This window comes from Eurypyga helias, unplaced genomic scaffold (assembly GCF_000690775.1).
Source record: "Eurypyga helias isolate BGI_N326 unplaced genomic scaffold, ASM69077v1 scaffold20268, whole genome shotgun sequence".
Taxonomy (NCBI): domain Eukaryota; kingdom Metazoa; phylum Chordata; class Aves; order Eurypygiformes; family Eurypygidae; genus Eurypyga; species Eurypyga helias.
In genome coordinates this window covers 14,766-37,464 of record NW_010265193.1, presented here as the reverse complement: position 1 = coordinate 37,464, position 22,699 = coordinate 14,766, and the positions used below count along the sequence as shown (strand labels likewise).

The 22,699-nt window shown below is 47.2% G+C and overlaps 1 protein-coding gene across 1 annotated transcript; it reads left to right on the top strand.

Annotated features, from left to right (window-relative positions):
- Positions 1-3: 3 nt before the first annotated feature.
- SLC15A4 (solute carrier family 15 (oligopeptide transporter), member 4) lies at positions 4-21,562 on the top strand (the record flags this gene model as incomplete). Its single annotated transcript, XM_010156650.1, has 8 exons — positions 4-285; positions 5,834-6,129; positions 6,730-6,898; positions 7,903-7,980; positions 9,270-9,438; positions 12,997-13,152; positions 18,354-18,512; positions 21,414-21,562. Coding segments are annotated over 8 exons (1,458 nt in total), but the record flags the coding sequence as incomplete, so codon positions are not given.
- Positions 21,563-22,699: the final 1,137 nt, after the last annotated feature.

Sequence of the window (22,699 nt, the reverse complement as noted above, 5' to 3'; positions counted from 1 at the left end):
CTGGGCAAGTTCAGCACCATCCTGCTCAGCATGGCGCTGTACCTGCTGGGCATGCTGGCCTTCCCCGTCATCGCCGCGCCGCACACCCGGCAGGGCCTCTGCGGGGACATCCCCTTGTTCCCCGTAGAGAACTGCTCCTCTCCGGCGGTCAACGCCACCATGGCGCCTTGCTCCCAGGTGGGAGCCACCCGCTACTGTGCCACCGCCACCTTCGTGGGACTGGTCCTCGTGGGGCTGGGCGTCGGGTCGGTCAAGGCTAACATCACCCCTTTTGGGGCAGACCAGGTCAAGTATTCTTGGGCAGCTGCCAAATCGTTTGTGGGTGCTGATCTGAGGGGGGGTGGCTGTCAGTCACGCAGAGGGGCTTGCTTTGCTGGGGTGGGCAGCGCGCCTGTGGACTCACAGCTCTGGGTGTTAACTCCCCGAGGGGGGCAGATCATCCAGCTTTGCTCCCTGTGGAATGCGAGCTGTTAAGCTGTACCCTGACTGACATCATTTTGGTGTCTAATCCTTTATGACCCTTGGTTTCCTGGCAGCCCTGTCATAGGTGTGGTACCTGATTTGGCTAAGCCATCACCATCTTGAGGAGTTGGGTTGAATACTTAATGGCCATTAAGTGGATTGTTACTTGGCCTCCATTATGGAGTTTGTACCCAGTTAATTTGACCTCAGAGACCATCAGATGAAATGTCCAATATGCGTTTTAGCTTTGACAAAGATAGCATGGGCCTCCTAAGACTGTCAGGAGCCTTTATCATCCAGTTATAAAGGATGGATAGAGAACAGTGTTTTTATGTCCTTGAGTGATGGTTTTGTGGGGGCTGATGTTGTGCCAGATGACGGGAGGGTGAACATATTACCTGGGCTGTTCTCCTAGGGACATGTCCTGTCCAACAACCTTACTCAGATCCACTTCAGGTGATATCACCCACTGGATCATCACTGGAGAACCCAGTGGCTTTACAGCCAAATTTGAGAGCCAGCTCATCGTTCAGTATCAACTGGAATGCACTGTTATATGTTTACGCTCAGGCAGCATGCTGGCTGTGGATGTTGAATTGCAGTATAGTTTCTGCTTTACAAATGGAGAATTTCAGATGCTTAGACTCAACTGTTCAACAAAGCACGGAAATTACCTCTGAACTAGTTGTGTGTCTGTGTACTGGCCCACTGAGTTCTGGTTAGTACAGGAATGCCGTGGAATTCTGTGTGAGAGGTAGGATTTAGCACAGTATCTTTGCCAAACCTACCTCTGTTCTCTGCTGTGCAGTTTACATTTGTCATTCTTTGGCATTTCGTACATTATAAATCCTGGAGTTCTGAGTGGAAGGCAGTATATAAATGTAAAACATGATTATAGCCAAGGCTTGTGTGTCCCCAGTGTATTGGTTCTCTTTAAGCCAGCGTGAGCCCATCAAGCGTAATAGCCTTAATATGACTTTATCTTGTAAGGTGTTTTTCAAAACTGACTGCTTATCCCCAGAACACTTTATGAACATTAAATAGAAGAGATAAATAATGGCAGGGACAGAGCAAAAGAAGAACCATTGCCAGTGGTAGTGTAGCTGTTGTAGCTGGATTTTTTGAAGGCTTTCCCCCTAGGATTTCACGGAAAGCAGTTTTTGGCTAGGTTTGCAGATAATTCACAGTGATTTATGTAGGTTGGAGCAAAGAAATACTCCTTTCTGGTTCATAATAATCAGTAGAGCTCAGCCGAGGGCTGAATTTTTCCCCTTCTCTGTTTTTCTGGTTTATCTGTTGTTAAGCGTGTTACAGCATACCGCTGCCTGTGCAGTTTTGGGCCCTCTTGGGTGCCTTCTCCCTGCATAGGAATGTAGCAAACTGCCGGAAGGTGGGTATATAGTGCTGAGGGTAAAGTCTGTCTCCCAGGGTCACATTCCTGAGGCCAGATCACAATGCAGACCTGTTTGGGCTGGATGTGTGCTGATAAGATTGGTCCACTTTCCCTCAAATACCAGGCAAAGGAAAACAGGAATGGGAGGTCTTGGGTAGCCACAGGAGCCACCTCTCAGGTATTGTTAGTTACATTTCCTGGCAGATCTCTTAAAAATTACCATGTACATTTTTCAGTTTTAACAGATGAGCAGTAATTTGGGTGGAGAACCCAAATGTAATGAGGATACGGTTATTGAGAAGTGCAGAATCACTTTGTGGAAAACTGAAAACTGAATTCCAATACTTATTTTCTTCTGAGGTTAAAAACATGTCGTTTGTAGATTTCTGTTAAAAGGATGCTTTTGGAAGTGCTGTGACAAGTCACCAGTAGTACGGAGCGACTTCAGCCAGGCAGCCTGGCACAAGCCGGTTGCTGTGAACTGGGCGTAGAGCAGCTCCAAGGGCTGTGTCTCCAGAAGCTGCAGGCTGACGCACCGCGCGGGTCAGAATCTGAGCGGCTGGTTCTCAGAATAGTTATCGTCATGTGATTGTACAACCTGGCACTTCCCAGTTCCCCTTTCCAGGGTGAGCGTTTTGCAGCCGCTTCCTGTTCTGTGTGGCAGTTTGTGACTTTCTGTCATTAGGAAACAACGTGACTATCCCTCGTTCTTGTGAAAGCTGGCCTAGCTGCAGCGTCGGAGCTGACAGTAGTAAATCCAATATCAGCTCCGACCACTGTTCTAATCCCAGACTGATCTGTTTTGGGGTTACGGGGATGAGAGGTGCCGCTTTTAACCCGCAGTGCGTCTTCTTTTGGAACTGCAACCAGCCATTAAACCTGGTGCTGCCTAACCCACCAGGAATCTTCCAGCACTGCGGAAATCGTTACAGCAGCATCGCCACAGTCAGGATGCTGGCGGAAAGATGGCTTGAGAGTGCTGCTCCACTCTGTTACTGATTTATAGAACTGAGGTTTTTCCCGGCTCTGGGGTGGACCGTGGATGAAGAATTGAAGGTCCCTGACTGCAAGTTACTCTGCTGTTGTTGCTGAATTCAGCTGTGAGTGCTGGGGAACTGAAGTTAGGGCACCCACAGAGGCAATGCCAATGCGCGTTTCCCACAGAAACACAACAGCTACGGCCCCAGGGAGGGGAAGCAGACTGCAGTGGGGATTGGCCGGAGTTGAGTGTAACGGTTTGAAACTACGCAGCAACTGAGTCCTGCTGTACAGCTCCTTGCTGAGCTCTCCAGGCGCTCTCAGAGAACAGCTGGTGTCTGTGGTGATGGATGAGGAGGTCAGAATTCCGTAGATCTGACTGCGGGAACTGTTGTCGCAGCTCTTAACGTTCGCAGGCTGAGGGCAAGGGCAGGCTGCTAGGCTCTCGCCCCTGCTCACCTGGCTGGGAGAGGTTTGGGGTCTGGTTACATTTGTGGCTGCGGGTGACAGGAACAAACCAGAGCGGGTAGCCTCAGTAACTTTTAAGTGATCTTTTTGCTTTCATGTGAGCTAAAACAGGAGGTCGTAGCTCTGCATCTGTCATGATGTGAAGAGGGAGAGAGGGAAGGTTATGACATACTGGAACTTTATTGTTGGGGTTTAGGAAATACTTGTTGGGGTTTAGGAAATACTTGTTGGGGTTTAGGAAATACTTGAGATCATTAGCTGACCGTGTCAGAAATCGGATGTCACAATGGACCGGCCAGCACCAGGCAGGCATCAGCTGCAGCACAGCACAGAAATCCTGCACGTAACCATTCTCTGAAGCCTGCCTTTCCTGAGCTAGGAAAGCACTCAGTGACAAAGCAAAGCATCTACATGCAGAAACTATGGAGAAGCAATGGTGCTGGTATAGATGGCTGGCTCCGGTCGTACGAGTCGGGAGAATCTGCCTAACCTTAACGTTTGAGCTGAGTAATATTTTTGTTTCAAGCTGTACAAACTGCTTTGGCCAGTACGTGGATCCACTCCTGAGGAAGATGCTGGTGTTGGCAAATCCAGGGGAGGGATAATTGAGCAAGTATTGATCTTTCTTTTAAGCCAGAATGAGGTCTAAGCATTAACCTTCAGGACAGCCTGTGCTGTGGAAGCTGCTGTGCGAGTGGAAGACGTTAGCTTTGTGTGGTAAATGCGCTCTGAGTTGCAGTGCAGGTACAGAGCCGACTGTCCTCCGCGGAAAGGGGCTGTAAATAACCGAATGCTGACACAGTGCCCAGGGGAGAGCGTTTCAGGCACTCAGGATTCATCATGAAAACTGGTCATAATTATATCCCACTGACCACAGTCAGTCTGCTACATGTGCTTTGTATCAGAAGTTTGGATTTTGGGAACCATTCCTTTCCTGCTTTGTCCAGTGCCGCATCAGGCCCAGTTATAAAACTACAGTGTCACTGCTTTTCTCTCTGCATTTGGATTAACTGTGTGTAAGGGATATCAGTTACCAGATGCATCAAGAAAAACATCACTTGGACTGTAGAAAAATTGTTAGGTTTGATTTTCTTTTGCAGAAGTTATGTTGGAGGTCTTGAAACTAGGAGGATTAGTTGGTTTCCTCTTTAGAGGCCCACCTGAAAGCAAGCAGCGTTGACACGTGGCCAGTGACCAACGAAGCAGTGGTGGCTAGAGATGCTTAGAGTTGCTCATTTCCTTAATTTCTTTGTTGGTGGGAATTTTTGGTGGGGCTTTTTTGTTCAGTTTTGGGTTTTTGGTGGGATTTTGGGGGCTTTTTTTTTGGTTGTGGGTTTTTTTTATTTTTAAATTAAAAGTTGCCCTATAGTTTAGAAGAGGAGAATTTAAGGCAGTTGAGATCCTCCTTGCACGCTGCAGTAGGTCATTCCATATTTTTACTGAAGCAGAAGCACTGCTGGATTGTTCCTCAGTGTTCGCGGAGAATGATGTGCTATCTCGTTCAGTTGGTGTGTGAGGCTTGAAGAATGGTGAACGGGCACTGGGGACTGGACACTGTGCCAGACAGTATGGTTGCTGTGACTGGGTACAGGGCTGGATACTGTGACACACACCACGCACGTGCATTGCTTTCCTGCCGCAGTTCCTGTGGGATGTTAATGGCCTTTCAGTCACAAACCAGTGACAACTGTGGTGTTACAGATTCTCCTACAAACTAGTTGATCTTTTTAATGTATTTCAAATTTTAACTTGCGTAATTTCTCTTGCATCACGTCTCATGAGTGATGCTGGGTCCCTGTGAGGCAGTACAGAATAAAGAGTGATGGTGAAAACCGAACAGGGTACTTCTGTGAACCAGGGATGTCTTTCTTTTCCCTGAAGAGACACCTTCTTCAAGCAGAAACCCAGCACAGCGAGCCGTGCTGACCTAACAGGGGGACAGATGTTCACCGGGGCCTTGTGGCACCTCAGGCAACCCAAATGTCTGTTTTTTTAAAGGTCAGAATGGCAATTTGTGTTCTGATAAGAGGCATTACGGCTGTGTTAAAATTTAAATTTGTGCTTTAATTACCCAGCAGTCATTCGAGGCTTAGACATGCATACAGCTGGATGCAGCAATTGCTGCGGCACTACTAATACATGAAGTTTCAGGTGGCTTAACCTGTTTTTACTAACATATTAGTTATTTCAGCTTCTGGGTGGACTATGGGACGCTAATCTGAGGGATTTGTCCAGAGAACTGACGAAATGAGAGAGAGTGCAGTGAAAAGAACAGCAGCCTCTCCAGGGAAGCTATGGGGTGTAGCATTGTATGACCTTTCTGTCCCTGCGCTGAACTCCGGAAGGTCACTGATGTAACGGGGCAGCTCAGCAAGGTGTCATTGTGTCAGATGCCGTGCTCAGCCCAAAACGCTTAAATCATTTCTGCACGACTCTAAATTAAACTCCTCAGTGCATTGAACCAGATTAAATTCTAATGGACAGGCTTCATTTTCTTCAGCAACTGAATGACTTGGGTTTAATCTTTTCCAGGTCAAAGATCGGGGTCCAGAAGCCACAAGAAGATTTTTTAATTGGTTTTATTGGAGCATTAATTTGGGAGCTATTCTCTCTCTGGGAGGCATTGCGTACATCCAACAGAACGTGAGCTTTGTCATTGGATACAGCATCCCAACAGTTTGCATCGGGATTTCATTCACGGTTTTCTTGTGTGGCCAGAGTTTCTTCATCACAAAGCCGCCTGATGGTAGTGCCTTCACAGACATGTTCAAAATTCTCGCATATTCGTGTTGCTCAAGAAAGAGACGTGTGGAGTGTTCAACTAGCAGGTTTGTAATGAGCTCTTTAGTCTGAATCCAGTGAATCAGCCCAGGAGTTGGAGCCATAGTTCAAAGTGGCAGTCAGTCACACTAGAGAGTCACTGGAATGTGCAGTTCTGCTTTGAGAACTGTAAGATTGGTGTCCTGGAGGTATTTTCTGTTTCCAACCAGTTCTCTACCCGATTTCTGAAGTGATTCTAACCACTGACCAAGAGGTTGCTCCGCTCTCGAGAGATGCCAGTGGAATTTAGTCACTGGTACAGGAGATGTCAGGTGCCTCCTCTGCGGTGGGCTTCACGTATTCAGGCTGCAAAACCATCAGTGGACTGGAACAACCTCTGATTTGTGATACTGTTCCTGAAGTTCTGCGTTTTGCTGTGCCGGTTACCTGTGCGTGGTGGGGGGAGGGTGGGAGATAAGGAAGTCTCTGGAATGGGAGTTTTCAGCTTGTGCTTTCAACTGCTGGTGATCCCTTCCGGCCTAGTTCTGCTGTTAGGAGTAACTTATTTTGGAATTTGTGAGCTTTTTATAGTGACAGGAATTGCCACAAGATAGCCAATGAAGTCAGTTTTTGTTGTTTAACTGAACGTCTCAAATTCTTTTCAACAGTGAGGGCCAGGGAGTACTTCAGCAGCCGTGCAAGCAGAGCCTCTTTGAGATGGCCAAGCTGTCTCGTGGGGGCCCATTCAGGGAAGATAAAGTAGAAGATGTGAAAGCTCTCGTCAAGATTATCCCGGTCTTTTTGGCTTTAATACCTTACTGGACAGTGTATTTCCAAGTGAGTAGTTCCACATGTCTAAACCCTTGATTTCTAAAGTGAGGATCCTACCTGCTTCCAGCTGTGTGTGAAAGGGCTCAGGGCTGCACGTTACAGTTTGAGCTGTGTTAGAACCCAGCTCCTTCCTGAATGTCATCCCCAGGGCAGTTACCTGGAGGAAACGCACACGAGCGTTTTGGGGGAAACCGTTCATAAGGTTACTTACGGGTAGAGGCAGTAGCTGTGATTCTACAGAGATGAAAATTGGGGTTTTTCAGAACTTGGGTGTTGACTGTTTGATGTCTTTAATACCCTTACGTTCGGTGACACAAACTACTTTTCTTTTACACACCTGAGGTTCAAAACCGTTGAAACAATCACGTTAGCAAAACCGGTACCATGTGGTGGTAGCTTTTTCTGGCCTTTTTAATTCGCTGGGTAGAATGGTTGTGGAAACCTGTATTACCTTACCAGTATGCCAAAGTATCCAATTTCACATTTTTCTGGGGGCTCTTTCATAAGTATGAAACTTATCCTGAAGCTGAGAGATGAAAGATGGCAATTAAGGATGCTTTCAGATCATACTGTGACTTAATAATAAAAAAGACAACAAAATAATTGAAATTTAAAACTAACAGGTGTACAAATGAATGTACCTTAAACATTGCACTCTGTTTCATCTTGTAGTTGATTCAGCTAGGTCAGGGTAAGTGGTCTAAATTTCATTTTAATTAATTCCTTTCTGGTTCTTCTGTCTTGGTGAGATGAAGCAGGATAGCAAATAAGTTTGGGGGAGAAAAATGCAGAAATTGTTCTTCAAGTCACATGAATTGTTCTCTGTGCTTTGAGTAAAATTAAACGTGGCTGTTAGAACATCACAAGCTTTTTTAACAAGAAGTCTTTTTGTTTTGCTATGTTGGCACTTCGCCTCAGGTACAATCTCTGTTAGTTATTAAAACTGTGAAAGTATCTTGCTGTCAGTGCTCCTTGTCCAAGTCATCTCACCTCATCTTTCCTAATGCTAGATGCAGACAACGTATGTATTGCAAAGCCTCCACCTGAAGATTCCTGAAATATCAAACGACACCAACGCCGTTCATACGGTAAGTAGGGCAAAACAAGGGAAGGGTTTGTTTTCTCCTGCTGAGATGCACATAGTTAAGTATTGGACAAAAATTCCAGAAGGTTAAGAGAGTGGCTGAAGGGAATCTGGCCACAGACGTGAGGCGTTTGGACGCGTGACGCATGATCCAGAGATCTGGGCATATCGACCGGTATACGGGGTTCTCACCTTCCGTTTTGAACGTGTGCAGACAGTTCTGACCGCTCTGGTGACGAGCGTCTCCGTCCTTTAGCAGGCAAAGTGCAATTGGTGAGGAAAACCTACAGACCATATGCCCTAAGTTTTCAAGGTTGTAAGCAGTACAGAAGCATTCCTACAAAATCCCTAGGGATACCCACACCTGACTGGAATGTTTGGGTTTGAGAGACATTGTAACTTCATGCTGCTTGGTCAGTACCACTTCCCCTTGGATCAGGTCAGCGCGCTGAAGGATGTTGGTCCCTCAGTACTGTCAGAGGGCTGGCACCGTGTGGGGCCGCAGTGGTGCTGAAATAAACAGGAATCCATCAGTGTCCACTGTTAACAGCCTTACTGAATGTTCTTTTAGACTGGTTCTTCTGCTTCCTTGCAAACAGTATCACTAAGACAGACCAGCTGCACTCTGTTCTTTACAGATCAAAAATTAACAAAGCTTCTACTTCATTTTTCTTTGAACTTGGTTGCAGAGGAGCAGCTTCTGAGTCACCGCTGAAGGCTCGGTGGAGGTTAGTGATAGTGGCCAGGTCAGGCCCCTGAACCAACCAAATGCCAGCTACTTACTGTACACAGTTAAAAATAGTAAAGAGAGTCCTGTCACTTTGTATTACATTAGTAAAACTCTGTTTCTACTGTTCTGTGGCATATTTCCCCCAGTTCTAAGCCTAACAACAGACGTTCTCCAGAACCTGGCTATTAGATATTGTTCATGACTGAAGTAGGGAGACAGTTTCATTCTGTCAGACTAGAGCATACCATGGGAGCCAAACAGCAGGGACTATTCAGTTGCATCAAATCCTTCGGACTTGAGGGCACCATCAGACAGGTGTCTCAGACCAAAAGCTCCCAAAGGATGGCAGTGAGCTCTCCATGAGACCTGTTCCAGGATGTCTGCAGAAAACCTCAGACATTCCCATATTGCTGACGGCCATCTCCTCTCCCAAGAGGAATTCGGTCGGTTTGCGTTGGATAGTTAACCTTTGCTTAACAAAAATCAGTTTGGAGTAAGGACCTAAAATACGAGCCTTGTGAGACTCGGAGATCTGTTGACTAATTGCTGATCTGTCCTTTCAGTTTCCCGCAGCCTGGCTGACCATGTTTGATGCAGTGCTTATTCTGATCCTAATACCCCTAAAAGATAAATTGGTGGACCCCATTTTAAAGAGGAATGGCTTGCTGCCCTCCTCCCTGAAGAGGATCGCAGTTGGAATGTTCTTTGTAATGTGCTCTGCATTCGCTGCAGGTAAGACAGCAACTTTCAGACCTACCTACGTAGTCATTTCCTCAGCAACTTGCAACAACATTTTTAAAAAACCCTTTGTGAATCTTTCCCTCAGGATTATCAGGGGTGTTTTCCATGGGCTCAGCTAGAACACAGCTGCATGGCTGTACCTCCCACAACGACAGAGATTTTACCCAAAAACTCCCTAAACTGTTTTGAATGTTTGTGATAAAACTGGACCATTTTTCCTGCCTGACACAGACTCTGAGTACACCTTTCAACCCAGCTTCTTAGTTAAGGGTTTCACACTCAGTGTGACTCTCTAGGGTGCTTGCTAGCAGAGAACTAGTTGTTTTCGGAGCCTGTTTTCTCAACAAACGCCTTAGCCAGACACTGATCCTGAAGCTTGCCTGATCAAAGTGTCCATATAGGCTGTTAGTCCTCCTAAAATACACTTTAGGGTATTCTGAAAGTCCCTGTTGCCTGATTTCTTAACACTTTATCTTGAAATTGAAAATTATTTATCCTAAAAACCAAAATAGTTCAGAAATAAGTATGTTTCTTCATATGGCCTGACTTCAAATTATTAAAAAAGTGAAATTTTACCTAAAATCCTTTCCCTTTCTCTGAAATAACCAAGTTAGGCTCTGGCTCAACAAGTTTTCTCCCACTTTGGGTTCTTTCTCCTCGTCCTTAATGTCCCCTAATGTTTGGGAATGACTGTAGTGTAAAATAGTTTAGCTGTAGCACAAAAGGGAAAAGATGGCAACTCTGTTCAAACCATAAATCAGCTGCTTTTGAGATGGTTTGAGGTTGTTAAGCACTGCTGATGTGGAACTGAACATCTCTGAGCAATGGCTCATAGAACCTATCGCCTTCACCAGGTAGCACTGTAATGAACTTATTGATAAAGCATTATGGCATGAAATAAATTGATTTCAGCACTTGTAATCTGCTGGGTGTTAGAGAGAGGGACACTTTACACGGCTATTGAGATTCCTCTCAACGAGAGAGGCAATTACCTTATTAGGCCAAGGTCACTTTGTATGTGGGGGAGTAAAGTTCTTAAAGCAAAGTCATTGAAACTTAAAATAGGAATTCGCTTATTCCATGTTACTTAGGACACTGCTACCAGCACAAGAAGATGATGTGAAACAGTTAAATGTCAGCTCTTGAAACAAGCGGCTGGCTCACACGTGGGTGGGTAGAAAAGCCTATCGAGCTATGGCAGGTGTGTTGGGAAACGATTTCCGATAGCAGAATTCTTAAAAACCTCAAATGCTGCTTGTCTTCTATTCACCTGCAAACGTAACGCGGGATTTTGTGGGTCTGAGCCTCCCTAAGCTTTCCACAGTAGAAACTGAGAAGGTGAGCTCTTCGTGTGGTTACCTGCCGTCTGGCTGGACCGTCCAGCCTCACGGAGTAACAGCGCCCGTTGTTCACAGCGTGAATTCAGGGGCTTCTGTTGCGGCAATCTGGGGCATAGGAAGCTCCCTTCACTTCCAGTGGGGGGAAGAGTCTGTTGCTTATGTTTCATAAAATGTTGTTTTCTAATTAAATGATATTTATACAAGCTGTATTTTTATGTTCTTAAAAGACAACGTTACTTCCAACCATTTCTGCCGTAGAGAGGGATAGCGATTGAAGTCGTGAATGTGTGAAGACGTTACTTCCAAGACTGCAAGTGAAGATATCTCAGTGATCTGTGCCATATTTCCATGTTAACCTATCTATCTGGCCTTAGTCCTGGACACGGTTTAGGCTGCCTATTAGATTGCTTAGATTATTTTAAATGTCTTAAAACCGGTGAGAATACAAGCGATTGGGTTTAATGAACATCTGCCGTGCTTCGTGCATCTCATCGTAAATTCTGAGCGGCAGTATTTAGGTTATTCAGCTGGAAAATCCACTTCATTTGTAGAGTTTCAACCATTATAGCAAGGGCTTGAGATTCTTTCAACTACTAGAACTGTGACATTAAGCCTGAGGCTTGTCTATCAAAGTGTGCGAAAGAATCGATAGATTCCAGAATCTGAAGTACTCAGCTTTGAAGATAAACTTAGAGCTAAGTTTGCGATGTCATGGTTATGCTCCCACGCGGCTAAATGCTTGTGTCGTGACGAGTAGCAAACGCTAAGGATCAGGAGAGGTTCTGAGGGGCAGCAATTTTGTGTCGAATGTGTATGAATGAAATGATGTCGGAACTCTTAGCTGACTGTACTGCTTTGTTTACACTGTAGTTAAGTTCCACTCTGAAATGTTTGTTGGCTATATTAAAACCAAAACGTCAAGAAACCCAGCTTTATGTTAACTACATCAACTCTTCATAGCTCAGAGGGCACTGAGGTGACTGAGAAACTAAACAGACATAGGGTGGGTAAGTGGTCACCTAAAAAGAAGCGAAGAAGGTAGAGAACATGTGGTGGCCTGGCACTAAGAGGTACTAAGCCCAGAGCAGTCTTTACGTCAAACCCAGGTTATTAAGGAAAACGCTCCCTACTGGGGCCTGAAGGTGCATTTCAACGAACTGCCTCTGGGAGGAAGGAGCCAGGGGAGCAGATGTAAGCTGCTGTACCTGGTGTGACACCCATGAGGCATCGTGTTTGGCATCTAAGCCTTGTACAATTTTTTTTGGTAACAGGAGTGATACCTTGTGCCCCAAGGTTGGGTCAGATCTTGGCTCAGTGAGTAGAAAGAGATGGAACCTGGCAGGCACTAAAGGGGGCCCGTGTGTGTAACAGGGATTATAGGGAATGGTGTTGTTGGAGCAGCCTTCCTCCTCTGAACTGGTGATGAATAAATCCACCTTATTTCCAGGGATCCTGAGAGTTCTTTTCTGGGATGAAGCAGGAAGATTTACTGAGTATTAGCTATTCTGAGTACTTTATGTAACAGGGAAAATCGTGTAATCTGGGCAACTTCACCAAAAACCCTACAACATTATGCGATACTTCTACTGCAAACTGTTGTGTTGGGCAAGCTAAAAGCTGTTGTGTTTTACACCATCACATCTATTTTTCATTATCATGGAGCGCTTTCTATGCAATGTGTTGCCTGTAAATCCAGGGCTAATGAGCTTTTGGATCTCCTGGGATGGTAAGCGTCATATACATGTCACGATCAGACTGATAGAGGGTTTTCATAGTTCTGCAGCGCTAGTGCAGCCGTTCGATAAGCGCAGTGTTTTCTAATTTATTAATACTCTGGGGGCAGATGCAGTGGTTTAACTCCGCAAAGCAGGAGTTCGTGAAAACGGGATCGCCTTTACAGAACCAACCTAGTTTGTATGAGAAAGCTCTTGGCTAATCCATCTGGAAAATGGTTACGTATTTGTATAATTATTGCTACTGAGAAAGAATACAATCCCTAATTGTATGGCAGAACAACTGTACATGTTGAAATAACAATGGAAAAGTAGTCTGAAACGCTCTACGTTAGGAAATGAAGAAGGTATTCCAGGTTTATAAATTGTAATTGCAGTGCAGGACTGAATCCTAATTTAACTTTTGAAATGAAGAAACAGTATTGCATCTTAGGTCAATCTCTCTTTTTGCCTTTTCCCCCCCCCCCCCCCCGTAGGAATCCTGGAAAGCAACAGACTGAAAATTGTAAAGGTTAAAACGATTAATCAGACAATTGGGAACGTCACGTACCACGCTGCAGACATGCCGATATGGTGGCAAGTTCCTCAGTATGTCCTCATTGGCTTCAGTGAAATATTTGCAAGCATCGCAGGTAAGAGCCTCGGCGTGTTGACGTCTGCCTTCGTCTCCCTGACGGATCCTTTGGAAAGAAATATTTACCTCAAGTCATTACAGCTCCCTCAGTAGTCCCCAGTACGGTACTACAGGAGGCAGCTCGGTCTAAGCAGGGACGCACACGATTGTCTGTCCCATTTGAAAATTGGCTGTGTGAGAGAATGTTTTCAGGGCTGAATTTCAAGCAGAGCGACGTGTGTGTCATCCAGTTAGCACTGGATGTTTGCCAGCCCTGGTGGAAACAACGTGCCCTGTCAGTACTGCCTTTCAAAGAACGGTTTAATGCAGCATTCCTTCCTCCGCTGCTTCCTCTGGGCTGCAGATAAAATTTCTGCTGTGTAATTGGCCCAAAAACTGAGCGCACTGTTTAGAAAGTCACTAAGTGGAAACACCTTTCTGGGTGAAAAAGGGAAGAGAGAGACCACCTTTAGAAAGATCTATCACCAGTTTAAATTCATGTTACTTGAGTTTTTACATTTCCGAAATAAGAAAGGTTACGTGACACTCAACCCAAACTACTTCTTTTGTGAGTATTAATAATGAAGCAGGTAGTTTTTACACAGTTTTATCTGCTTTATTTCAAAGTCAGTTGTTTTAGTACTCCAGTGTGATAGTGGGCAAACTGAAACATGCTCAAAGAGATTTTAAACTTCGTAACACTGCTCTGTGTGACATAGTGGACAGCTGTGTGACCCTATTGATTTTTAAGCTGAAAGCGAAGTGAGAGGAGAGGGTGAACAGGGCTATAAAATCTTATTTTCTGGTCTGTTTGCTGTACACGCAGGGCTCGTTAGCAGGAGGAGAGCACGGCAGTGTATCTGTTGGCACTGCAGTAGGCCTAGCACTGGTTTACTGTGGTTAAACAAGTACAATGCCGCTGTGACTCTTAGCATAGTGTTTACCTACTCCGTGCTTGGAGCAATGCTTACTTACCCGAAACAGAAACCCCTCGTGATCCAGAAGTAGCTCTTCTCATACTACTCACATGGAATTGCAGAGCTGCCTGACGTAATGTATTGGAACTCCTCCAGTGACTCGATTTAAAACTCATTTAGTATTTGCTTAACTAGAGTTACTTATTAATGTGCTGAAATACTGTTCCAGAATGTTGAACTTGGAAGATCATCCATTCAAATGGGCATGACATACAGCTCTTCTTCCTCTGTTCCTCAGGATGGAATTTTCTGGTCTCGTTTCCCTGCAGGAGGTTTCTCTCGTTCCTCACACTGGGCAGGCACAGCGGGCTGAAATGAGATTCTCTAACTGTAAAATCTTGCTGGTGGTAGCCCCAGCTGCCACATGGCCCATTTGTTCCCCTCTGAGTGGAAATAGAACTCAGTCCACCAGGATTCTGGTTACGTGTGTATTGCCACCACAGTCAGGAAATAAAACCGGGGGGTTGGATTGCTTGGCAGGTAGAAGAAATTGTGGGTTTCTTGGTTTGGGGTCTTTTTTCTATCTGCTCATTTGCTCTTCCAGCTGCCCGGCCTGGGATTTCACGTGAGTGGAAGAATTAGACAGGTCCATCACATATTAAACTCTTCCTTAGTTACTTACTCAGTCGGAGGAATTCTTTTAGCTATGGCTTTGTCTTGTGTGTGTTTGGGGTACGCATCCGCGTGCACCACTGGCATACTCTTCCCTGCGTGGTAGGTCAGCGTCCCACATCAGGTGGTTGTGGGGAGTGTCCCAGTTGCCATGTGGATGCAGAGCTCCCCAGCACACAGCTGGACACCAGTCCTAGCACACCCTCTTGTGACTGCAGCACAAGGTCGGACACCAGGTCCTGCTGCGTTGTGCCAGCGGCAATCCTAGTCCTTCCCCTTTGGTACCGCAGCGGTGTCGGGGGTGAATCGGTCAGTGGCTGAAGGGCTGTGGTCACTGTCTGACACCTGAGATGGGTCCCACTCCTGTTTCTGCCCCCTTCCCTCCCCCCCAGTGATGTATAGGCAAGGCCTTGAATTAATTTGCTTCAGTAAACAACCAGTAAGGTGGGGGGAGCGCATTGTCTTTAAAGCACACTACGACCCAGGATGCTAAAGGCTTTAGGTTCTTACATGGGCAGCACGGCTCAGCACGGCAGTCAGTGGGGATCCCTGGCTAGAGGACGTACCCGCACCGTCACTGCTTCCTTCTGTTGTCTGTGAACAGTAGCCATCGCTACCCCTAGCACAGAAAACTCCCAAGGTGGAGGTCTTGCTTAACTCAGTTACTCACTTATACGAAGCCTGCATTTAGCATTTTTATCAACAGATAAAATGAGTTGCTTACCTTTTGTTACAGCTTTAGGGATTGTGCCAGTTCAACCTGAACTCAGGTAAACAGCTGACTTAGCAGAAACGCAGGTGTTTGTGCCAGGATAAATTCTTCCCCCTTACACACCCGTGTTCCCCTGCCAGGCACCAGTGCTGGGTGTTTGCACGGGAACAACGAACCCATCCGCAGCTCGAGAAAAGGTCGACGCATTCTCTGTTGAACTCCAGACTGACAGGCTGGGTTTTCCAGCTGCCTTCGGTGACTTCTTCCCGAGAAGTCAAGTCTGTAGGGCCTGTACTATCCTTCTGTGACTGTTCTGCACGTGCTGGGTCTCTACCAGTGGCTTTGTAACTTCAAAAACTGTTGGTCAGTGTTAGGAAAAATGCAAATGCTTCTCTCTCTTTGATCCAGAAATTTCATGCACATCTCAGTTGCTGCGTGTGTTACACTTCATTTGCCCTGCCTTCTGGTGGTTACCTGAACTTTTGGTGTCTTTAAGAAGGCCCCTCAAGACTTCAGAGAGCACACTTGTCCCATTTGATATTAAAAGTTCATAAAGGCCTCTGTTGTGCATGAAATTCACCTTTAAGATAAGCAAAGTGTTAATGGTTACAAACTGGGATTTGGGAATGTTTATTGTGAACAAAAAGGGACTACATATCCTAAAGAGCAGAAGCATCCTTTTTGGTTTACTGTAAAACTAAGCATATTCTTATTAAGCCACATTAGTTACACCTGAGGTACGTTTAATGCAGTGTGTGTGTGTCATCTTTTTAATCTTTTGTATTATTCTGTCAACCCTCTCAGGGCACCCTCGTTTAACTGGGAGTCAGAATCTCACATGACAACACCAACCAAGGGGCTTAATTTCAGAACCGCCTGTGTGAGGCGGCAGGAAGTCGTTACCAACGGCTGCCAGCAGGCAAACCTACCTCTGAAGGCCAAGGGAAGGTTTTCTGTTCCTTGTGCCAGGTGGAACGTCAGGGTTGCTGGAAACACAATTCAAGTTTAGAAACGCGCCTTGTTTCGTTGCAGAAAGTGCGGAGTGTTACACCCACGTGGGTTTTCATTTGGGGTCTCAAGATCTTTTTTTTACAGCACTCGTGTCCAGGATGCCTGTAAAACGAGGACAAGAAATGGGCCAGATCCTCTCAGGTGATAAACTTGAGCTTAGCTTGTATGGACTGTACAGGAGCCTGGAGACCAAAGTGACCTGTGCAGCCACAGTATCTGAGCAGGAGGTTACAAACCAAGCTCTGTGTCCTGAGAGCAGTCTGCGGGGCTTCTTCTTTTAGTCAGATTATCACAGAATCACAGAATGGTTTGGGTTGGAAGGGACCTTAAAGATTATCTAGTTCCAACCCCCCTACCATGGGCAGGGACACCTTGCACTAGCCCAGGTTGCTCCAAGCCTCATCCAGCCTGGCCTTGGACACTTCCAGGGATGGGGCATCCACAGCTTCTCTGGGCAACCTGTCCCAGTGCCTCCCCACCCTCTGTGGGAAGAACTTCTTCCTGATATCTAATCTAAACCTCCCTGCTTTCAGATTGGCCAGATAAACACTCCTGGAGAAATCTGAATTGTTCTATTAGTGGCAAAGCCTGTAAAAAAATATGAGTTTCTAATTCTCAAAATAAACATGATTGTGTCCCTCCCCTCCCTCGTTTCAGATGTGGCTCCCCCTCTGTAGCGACCCTCTCGTTGCAGTCTGAGTTTACAGGCACCCACCAGCTGCCTTGGACTCCGAAGGTTGCGGTTCCCTGCCAGAATCTGTGCGGAGGAGAGGCGGCGCGTGGGCTGGCGGTGGCGGCTTGGGTGGCGGGAGCATGCGGGCGCAGTTGCTCCCTCACACCAGGCAAATTGACCCACCTGGGCTGTTTCGTGGGAAGAAATGCCAGTGTGTTTCCGTTAAACGCGGTCCGGAGCCACAAAAGCCAAGTACTGTGACAGTGAGAGTCGTAGCTTTGCTACGCCAGATTGGTGCCGTTTTCAGGTCTGTAACACCCTTGGCCAAGGAAATCGGTAGCTGAGGTGGCACTGATTTCCGGCACGACGCAGACCGGTTTGAAACAAGCATTGCACCTGTCAGAGCAAAAGCTCTGCAAAGAGTGTGCTTGGCCGTCCCTTGTGAATAAGCCCACTGGAGCATTGTGCTAAGAAGGAGAGTGAGCCACGGCGTCGGTCTTGGCAAGGCAGGGCCTGATGCAGCATGTTCAGGCGGTACTAACGTTCCGTGGCACAGATTTACAGGCTGCTGCCCCTGCTGTGTTTGTCTTGGGTTTACCGGGTGAAACTTGAGTAAGGATCAAGTTTAAGTTACATTTCTACAAGCCTTAAAAAGAACAGACCTTAAAGCAATGAGCTCAGAAAACTCCAGATCATAATTAAATTAAAACTAATTACAGCCTTCCTGGCTACAATTAATGTATCCGTCTGTGCATTCGGGGACACCGAGTCGGTGAAGAACAGATGTGCAGTGCGAGAGTGACCCTCCGTTCCCGAGTGCCTTGCTCTCACAGGGAATGTCGCGTGCTCCGCAGAAACCAGTGAAACGGGCAACACCAAACTTGCCAGGGCAGAGTTCGCTTAATAAATTTCTTTGAGGGTAACTCCAGAGAGAAAAATGAATATGCTGCCTCAGGTTTCTTGATTTTACACATGCAGCATTAATAAGATCACAGTGCTTGTCTCAGATATTGTCCATTCAGTGGGCTGAAATATTGGTGACCTTTACTAGGGTTTGTGGGAGATGATGGGGATTCCCTACCTCCATCCCCTGTCTCTGGGAATCCAAGGCTAGTTTTAGGTCTTTAACATCCCAGAAGTAGTATAACCTGTAACTCCTCTAATGCTGAACGAGAACAAACTGTGATTGCTTCCTAGATCTCCCAACAGCATTGTTTTTTACTCTTTTAATACAGGTCTAGAATTCGCATACTCCGCTGCTCCCAAATCCATGCAGAGTGCTATTATGGGGCTGTTTTTCTTCTTTTCGGGGATCGGATCATTTGTTGGCTCTGGCTTGCTGGCACTGGTGTCAATTAAAGGAATTGGCTGGATGAGCAATCACACAGATTTTGGTAAGTTCTGTCAGCGCATTCGTAGCCTGTGACGACACGCACAACTGTTGCTTACATGTAACTGGGGGCTGTCCTGACGAGAGCATGGCACACACACAGGTAGGATTTTGCCTCGGGTCTGCCAGTTCCCTGCTCAGCCGTTACTGCATTTCATCACTGGAAACTAACTGCAGGTGTCTGTATTTTAATCAACAAAAAAAGTTATGTCTGGAAGAAGAATATATTTGGTATAAAGTACTGAAATTACTTTCTGGGGTGTGGGGAGTAAGACGCACCCAGGTCTCTCCTAGCGATGATCCGGTGACCTGGTCTCGAGAGACGATGGAGATTACCACGAGTCAGTCTGCATCTCTGCTGCCTGCTCATACCCTTCCAGGGTCCAAGGGATCGTCTGGCTCCTGTTGCCAGTCGAAGTTAAAAGTCATTATTGGCACCAGTAGGTGGCACCTCGGGAATTTCGGGAAATCACACCATGGCCAGGGCTAATTGAGGTGGGAGAAGTTCCGACAGCGCGTGCTAGACCTGCTGCCTGCCCACGGCTTTGCGGCGCAGCTCTGGGGGCGTTTGCCGGCTGCCGAAAGTAACGTCGCCTGGAGCAGCACGTGTGCCACGAGCTGTCGTTTGTGGTTTATAGGTGGCTCGTTGAAACTGCCAAAGGTGACACGCAGCCACAAGGCTCTGGGAGTGCCCTCAGCATGTGACAGCCGGCACACTGGGACTCCTCCCCAGTGGGTCCCACCAGGAGAGGTTTCCTGAGGCAGCCTGCGAGAAGGCTGTTCTCTCTAAGGTACTTGGGTTGTGCTAATTACACCCAGAGCTGGAGGATGTTACCTTTTCTGACTCCTCGGTCCTCTGTTCCGGATAAGCCACTCAGCGGGTGTCCTTGGACAGCCGGATCGTCCTACCCTCTTAGTCCAAAGCCTTGATCAAGCCTTCTCAGCAGCTCTGCATCTGGCTTCAGGCTGAGGCGCTCCGTGGTTTTGGTTTGTAGCATCGACCGCAGCCTGTTTGCATCAGGGGAGTGGATGGGGCTCCCTCCTCTGCTCGGTTCTCGTTCGCTGTGACATCGTTGAGAGTTACCGAATCTGCATCCAGCATTCATGTGGACCTTCCAGGCAGGGCCTGTAAATTTGCTCTGTCCAGACTAAAACCAGCCCAGGAGTCTTTGGGAGTGACTGTCCGGGATTCCTCAGCAGCTGCTGCTCAGCAGCTGTCAGCACGTGCACCAAGTGTCTGCTCTTTCTGGTCACTCGTCCTGGCCTTTGAGGTAACCGTCTGCTGCCAGAATCCACCCAAGACTTCCCTGGCGCTCGGTGCTGATTGCTATTGCAGGGACTGTTATTTCTGTGACAAAAACGGAGATCTCACGGGCTTAATGCCCCACCTCATAAAGGATAATTACTACTCTTTAAACACGTCTGCTCTTGAAATGGAGATTCACACGTATATTGTATTTTAAATGTCATGGAGAGACCCAGTTTAATTTTATTGCGTTTTATTATCAGTTCATTTAATTGAATCTTAAGTTTCAGTAATTAAAGTAATTTAATCTGAACATTTATAGGCATGCTGCATGAACAGCTTGTTAGGATCGATGTATACTTCTCTGTTTTTTTGCTCTCTCTAACCTTTTTGATAATCATAATGGTCCCATTGGCTGTGGCTCACGTGGCATGTTGGAAACGAGCCACGATCTACTGTTCTTGGAAGTACAGCCACAGTTCGTGCACATTTCTTCATAGGGGAGTAAGGCTTTAGCCATGAGCTTTCTTGATCTAACGCTGTTTAAGGTGGTACGAATCACTAACCTGTAACAACTTGGGGGGAGTGTCAGAGGTGAACTGACCCAAAAAAGGAACCAGGTATGGTTTTATGAGTTCTAAACTTTGTTTCAAAAGGTGGCTGAGAGAAACGCTCAGCAACTCCTTTCTTTAGGCCTATGGAGTTGCCAAACTTCTTCCCTAATAGCATTATGTTTTGATTCTTTTTCTCCTACCTTTGGGCAGAGGAGGGAGGTGCAGGCCCCCTGGTGCAGAGACCAATCAGCGGCCCCATCAACCCTGCTTGATGCTGAGTCCCTCCTGTCTGTAGCACAAACCCCACCTGTTACCTGTTTTGGTTACGCTGCAGAACCTAACAGACTCCTTTTTCCTCGACTAAAGCCTTTTGGTTGTGCTAAAGATTTTTGGGGTGACGATGGTGAAGGCAGTAAGCGCCCGGCCTGCGCGTCGCTTCACTTGGATCTCGAGCGGCTCTTCTGAACCATCTGCCGTTCGGGGCCGGGCTTGCAGAAATTCCCTTCTCAAGTCCATTGGGTGGCTACGGCACAGGGACGCTTCCTGGTTTTGCTTTTGCAGTGAGTTGTCTCCTCAGAAGAGAGAAACCTCTGTTACTTCCAGCACAAAGAGAGCGCACCGTACACAGAACTCCACGCTGTGGTTTTTAGCTTTGGCTGGTCCGGAAAGCACTGCAGTTTTGAAGAAAAAGAGACGGAGGGGAAAGAAAGGGAGACGGTTAGCTTCTCCGCCTATTAGCAGTGTTTTGGCTGTCCTAAGCGTGCCCGCCTGCGCCGTGCGCGCAGCCCGTTCACACAAGGCCCTCACAGGGCGGGAGGAGCTCCCGGCACGAAGCGACGCAGGAGCCACGTCTCGGTTCTGCAGGGCCGTGACGTGGTTTCGGGCACTGAAGCACAGAGGGGAGCAATCCCTGTGCTGCGCGCGTCTTCCTCAAGTCCCACCCCTCGCTCTGGGTCGTTCAAATGACACTGCGCTGGCAGGCAGAAGTGCGATTCGGTTTGGTTTTCCCCATGTTTTCCAGAAAAATCCTCACTAGAGCTTTGAAGGGCTTGACATTTGTGTAATCTCTATTAATATTTGTCTTTTTCTCCCCAATTCTTTCCAGGTAATATTAACGGCTGCCAACTAAACTATTACTTCTTTTTGCTGGCTGCTATCCAAGGAGCGACCCTCCTGCTTTTCCTTATTGTTTCTGTGAAATACGACCATCAGAAATCGAAGATTAACGAAGCGGCTGCCAACGGGAGGATCTGAGATCGGCCCCAGAGCAGACTAGTGCAGCAGCACCCAGGGAAGCGGCAGCGCAGCCCGAGCCGGCGGGATCTTCGTTTTCTCCAGTGAGACTCTTTCTAGACTTGCGTGTTACGGGCGTCCTAGCCCCCGCCCCCCTGACGTGCCCTAGGTAAGTGCCTTATCTTGGCGGGGCTCCTTCCTTGCGCCGCGTCCCGCGGAGGACAAACATGAGGCTCGGAAGCGTGTTAACTCCGGGCGTTCAAGTCACTCTTCGTTGATCGTGAGATGTTTGCTCAGCTCCTGAAGGTTGGGACATTCCCACCTCGAACTGGAGTGTAGGGAGTCAGGTGTGACACGGATCGTTCCCGACCAGAGAGCTCCGCAGTGAAGAAGAGCGGATCTAGAGCAACACTCAGTCTCACGCCAACGCTGAGGACACAGGAAATGAAAAAGCCTACAGAAACCTCAAGTAGTTGTTACAAGAATAAACTTTCAATCCTGAGAGTCACTTTTGGGGGAAGAAAGAGGGAGAAGTTGCAGATGAGCTCAGATTACAAGGAAACGTAGTTTAAGAACTGACCTTTCTCTGGCAGCGTCGCAAGGATTTAAGCCCGGACTGGCAGTCCGTACCCGACACCGAGGACTGACCCACGCGCCACAGAGCTTGTCACGCAGCTGCTGGTGTGTGATGAACGCTCGCTGGGCTGGAGGGCTTCACTTCCTAAGCATCCGTATCTTTGGATCTGCATTAGGTGTGTCAGGACAACACGGAAACCGGCATCGCTCGGCACGGCTCCGTTCAGTCCAGCGCTCTTACTTCCCAGGGGAAGGCTGAACATGGGCGGGAAGAAAACGGAGACTGAGTTCTCGGGCGGGGAACGCATGACAACAGCTCAGAAGCCTTCCAGCCCGTTCTTTGGGTCTCGTGTCTTACCTCCAGCTAACACGCTGCAGGGTTGGCATCTTCCCGCAGCACGTTCCTAGAGCAGAGCACGGGGGTTTGTGTTCAGCCCCTTGGATCTTAAGGATGCCGACAGCTGTCCATCAGGTCGTGGGCAGGGTGGTGTGGAAGGCGCGAGGAACGATGCGGGAAGAAAACAGAACCTCAGCTTTTTATTAATGTGTTGAGTTTTTATAGTTCCTTTGTCTGCATTTACG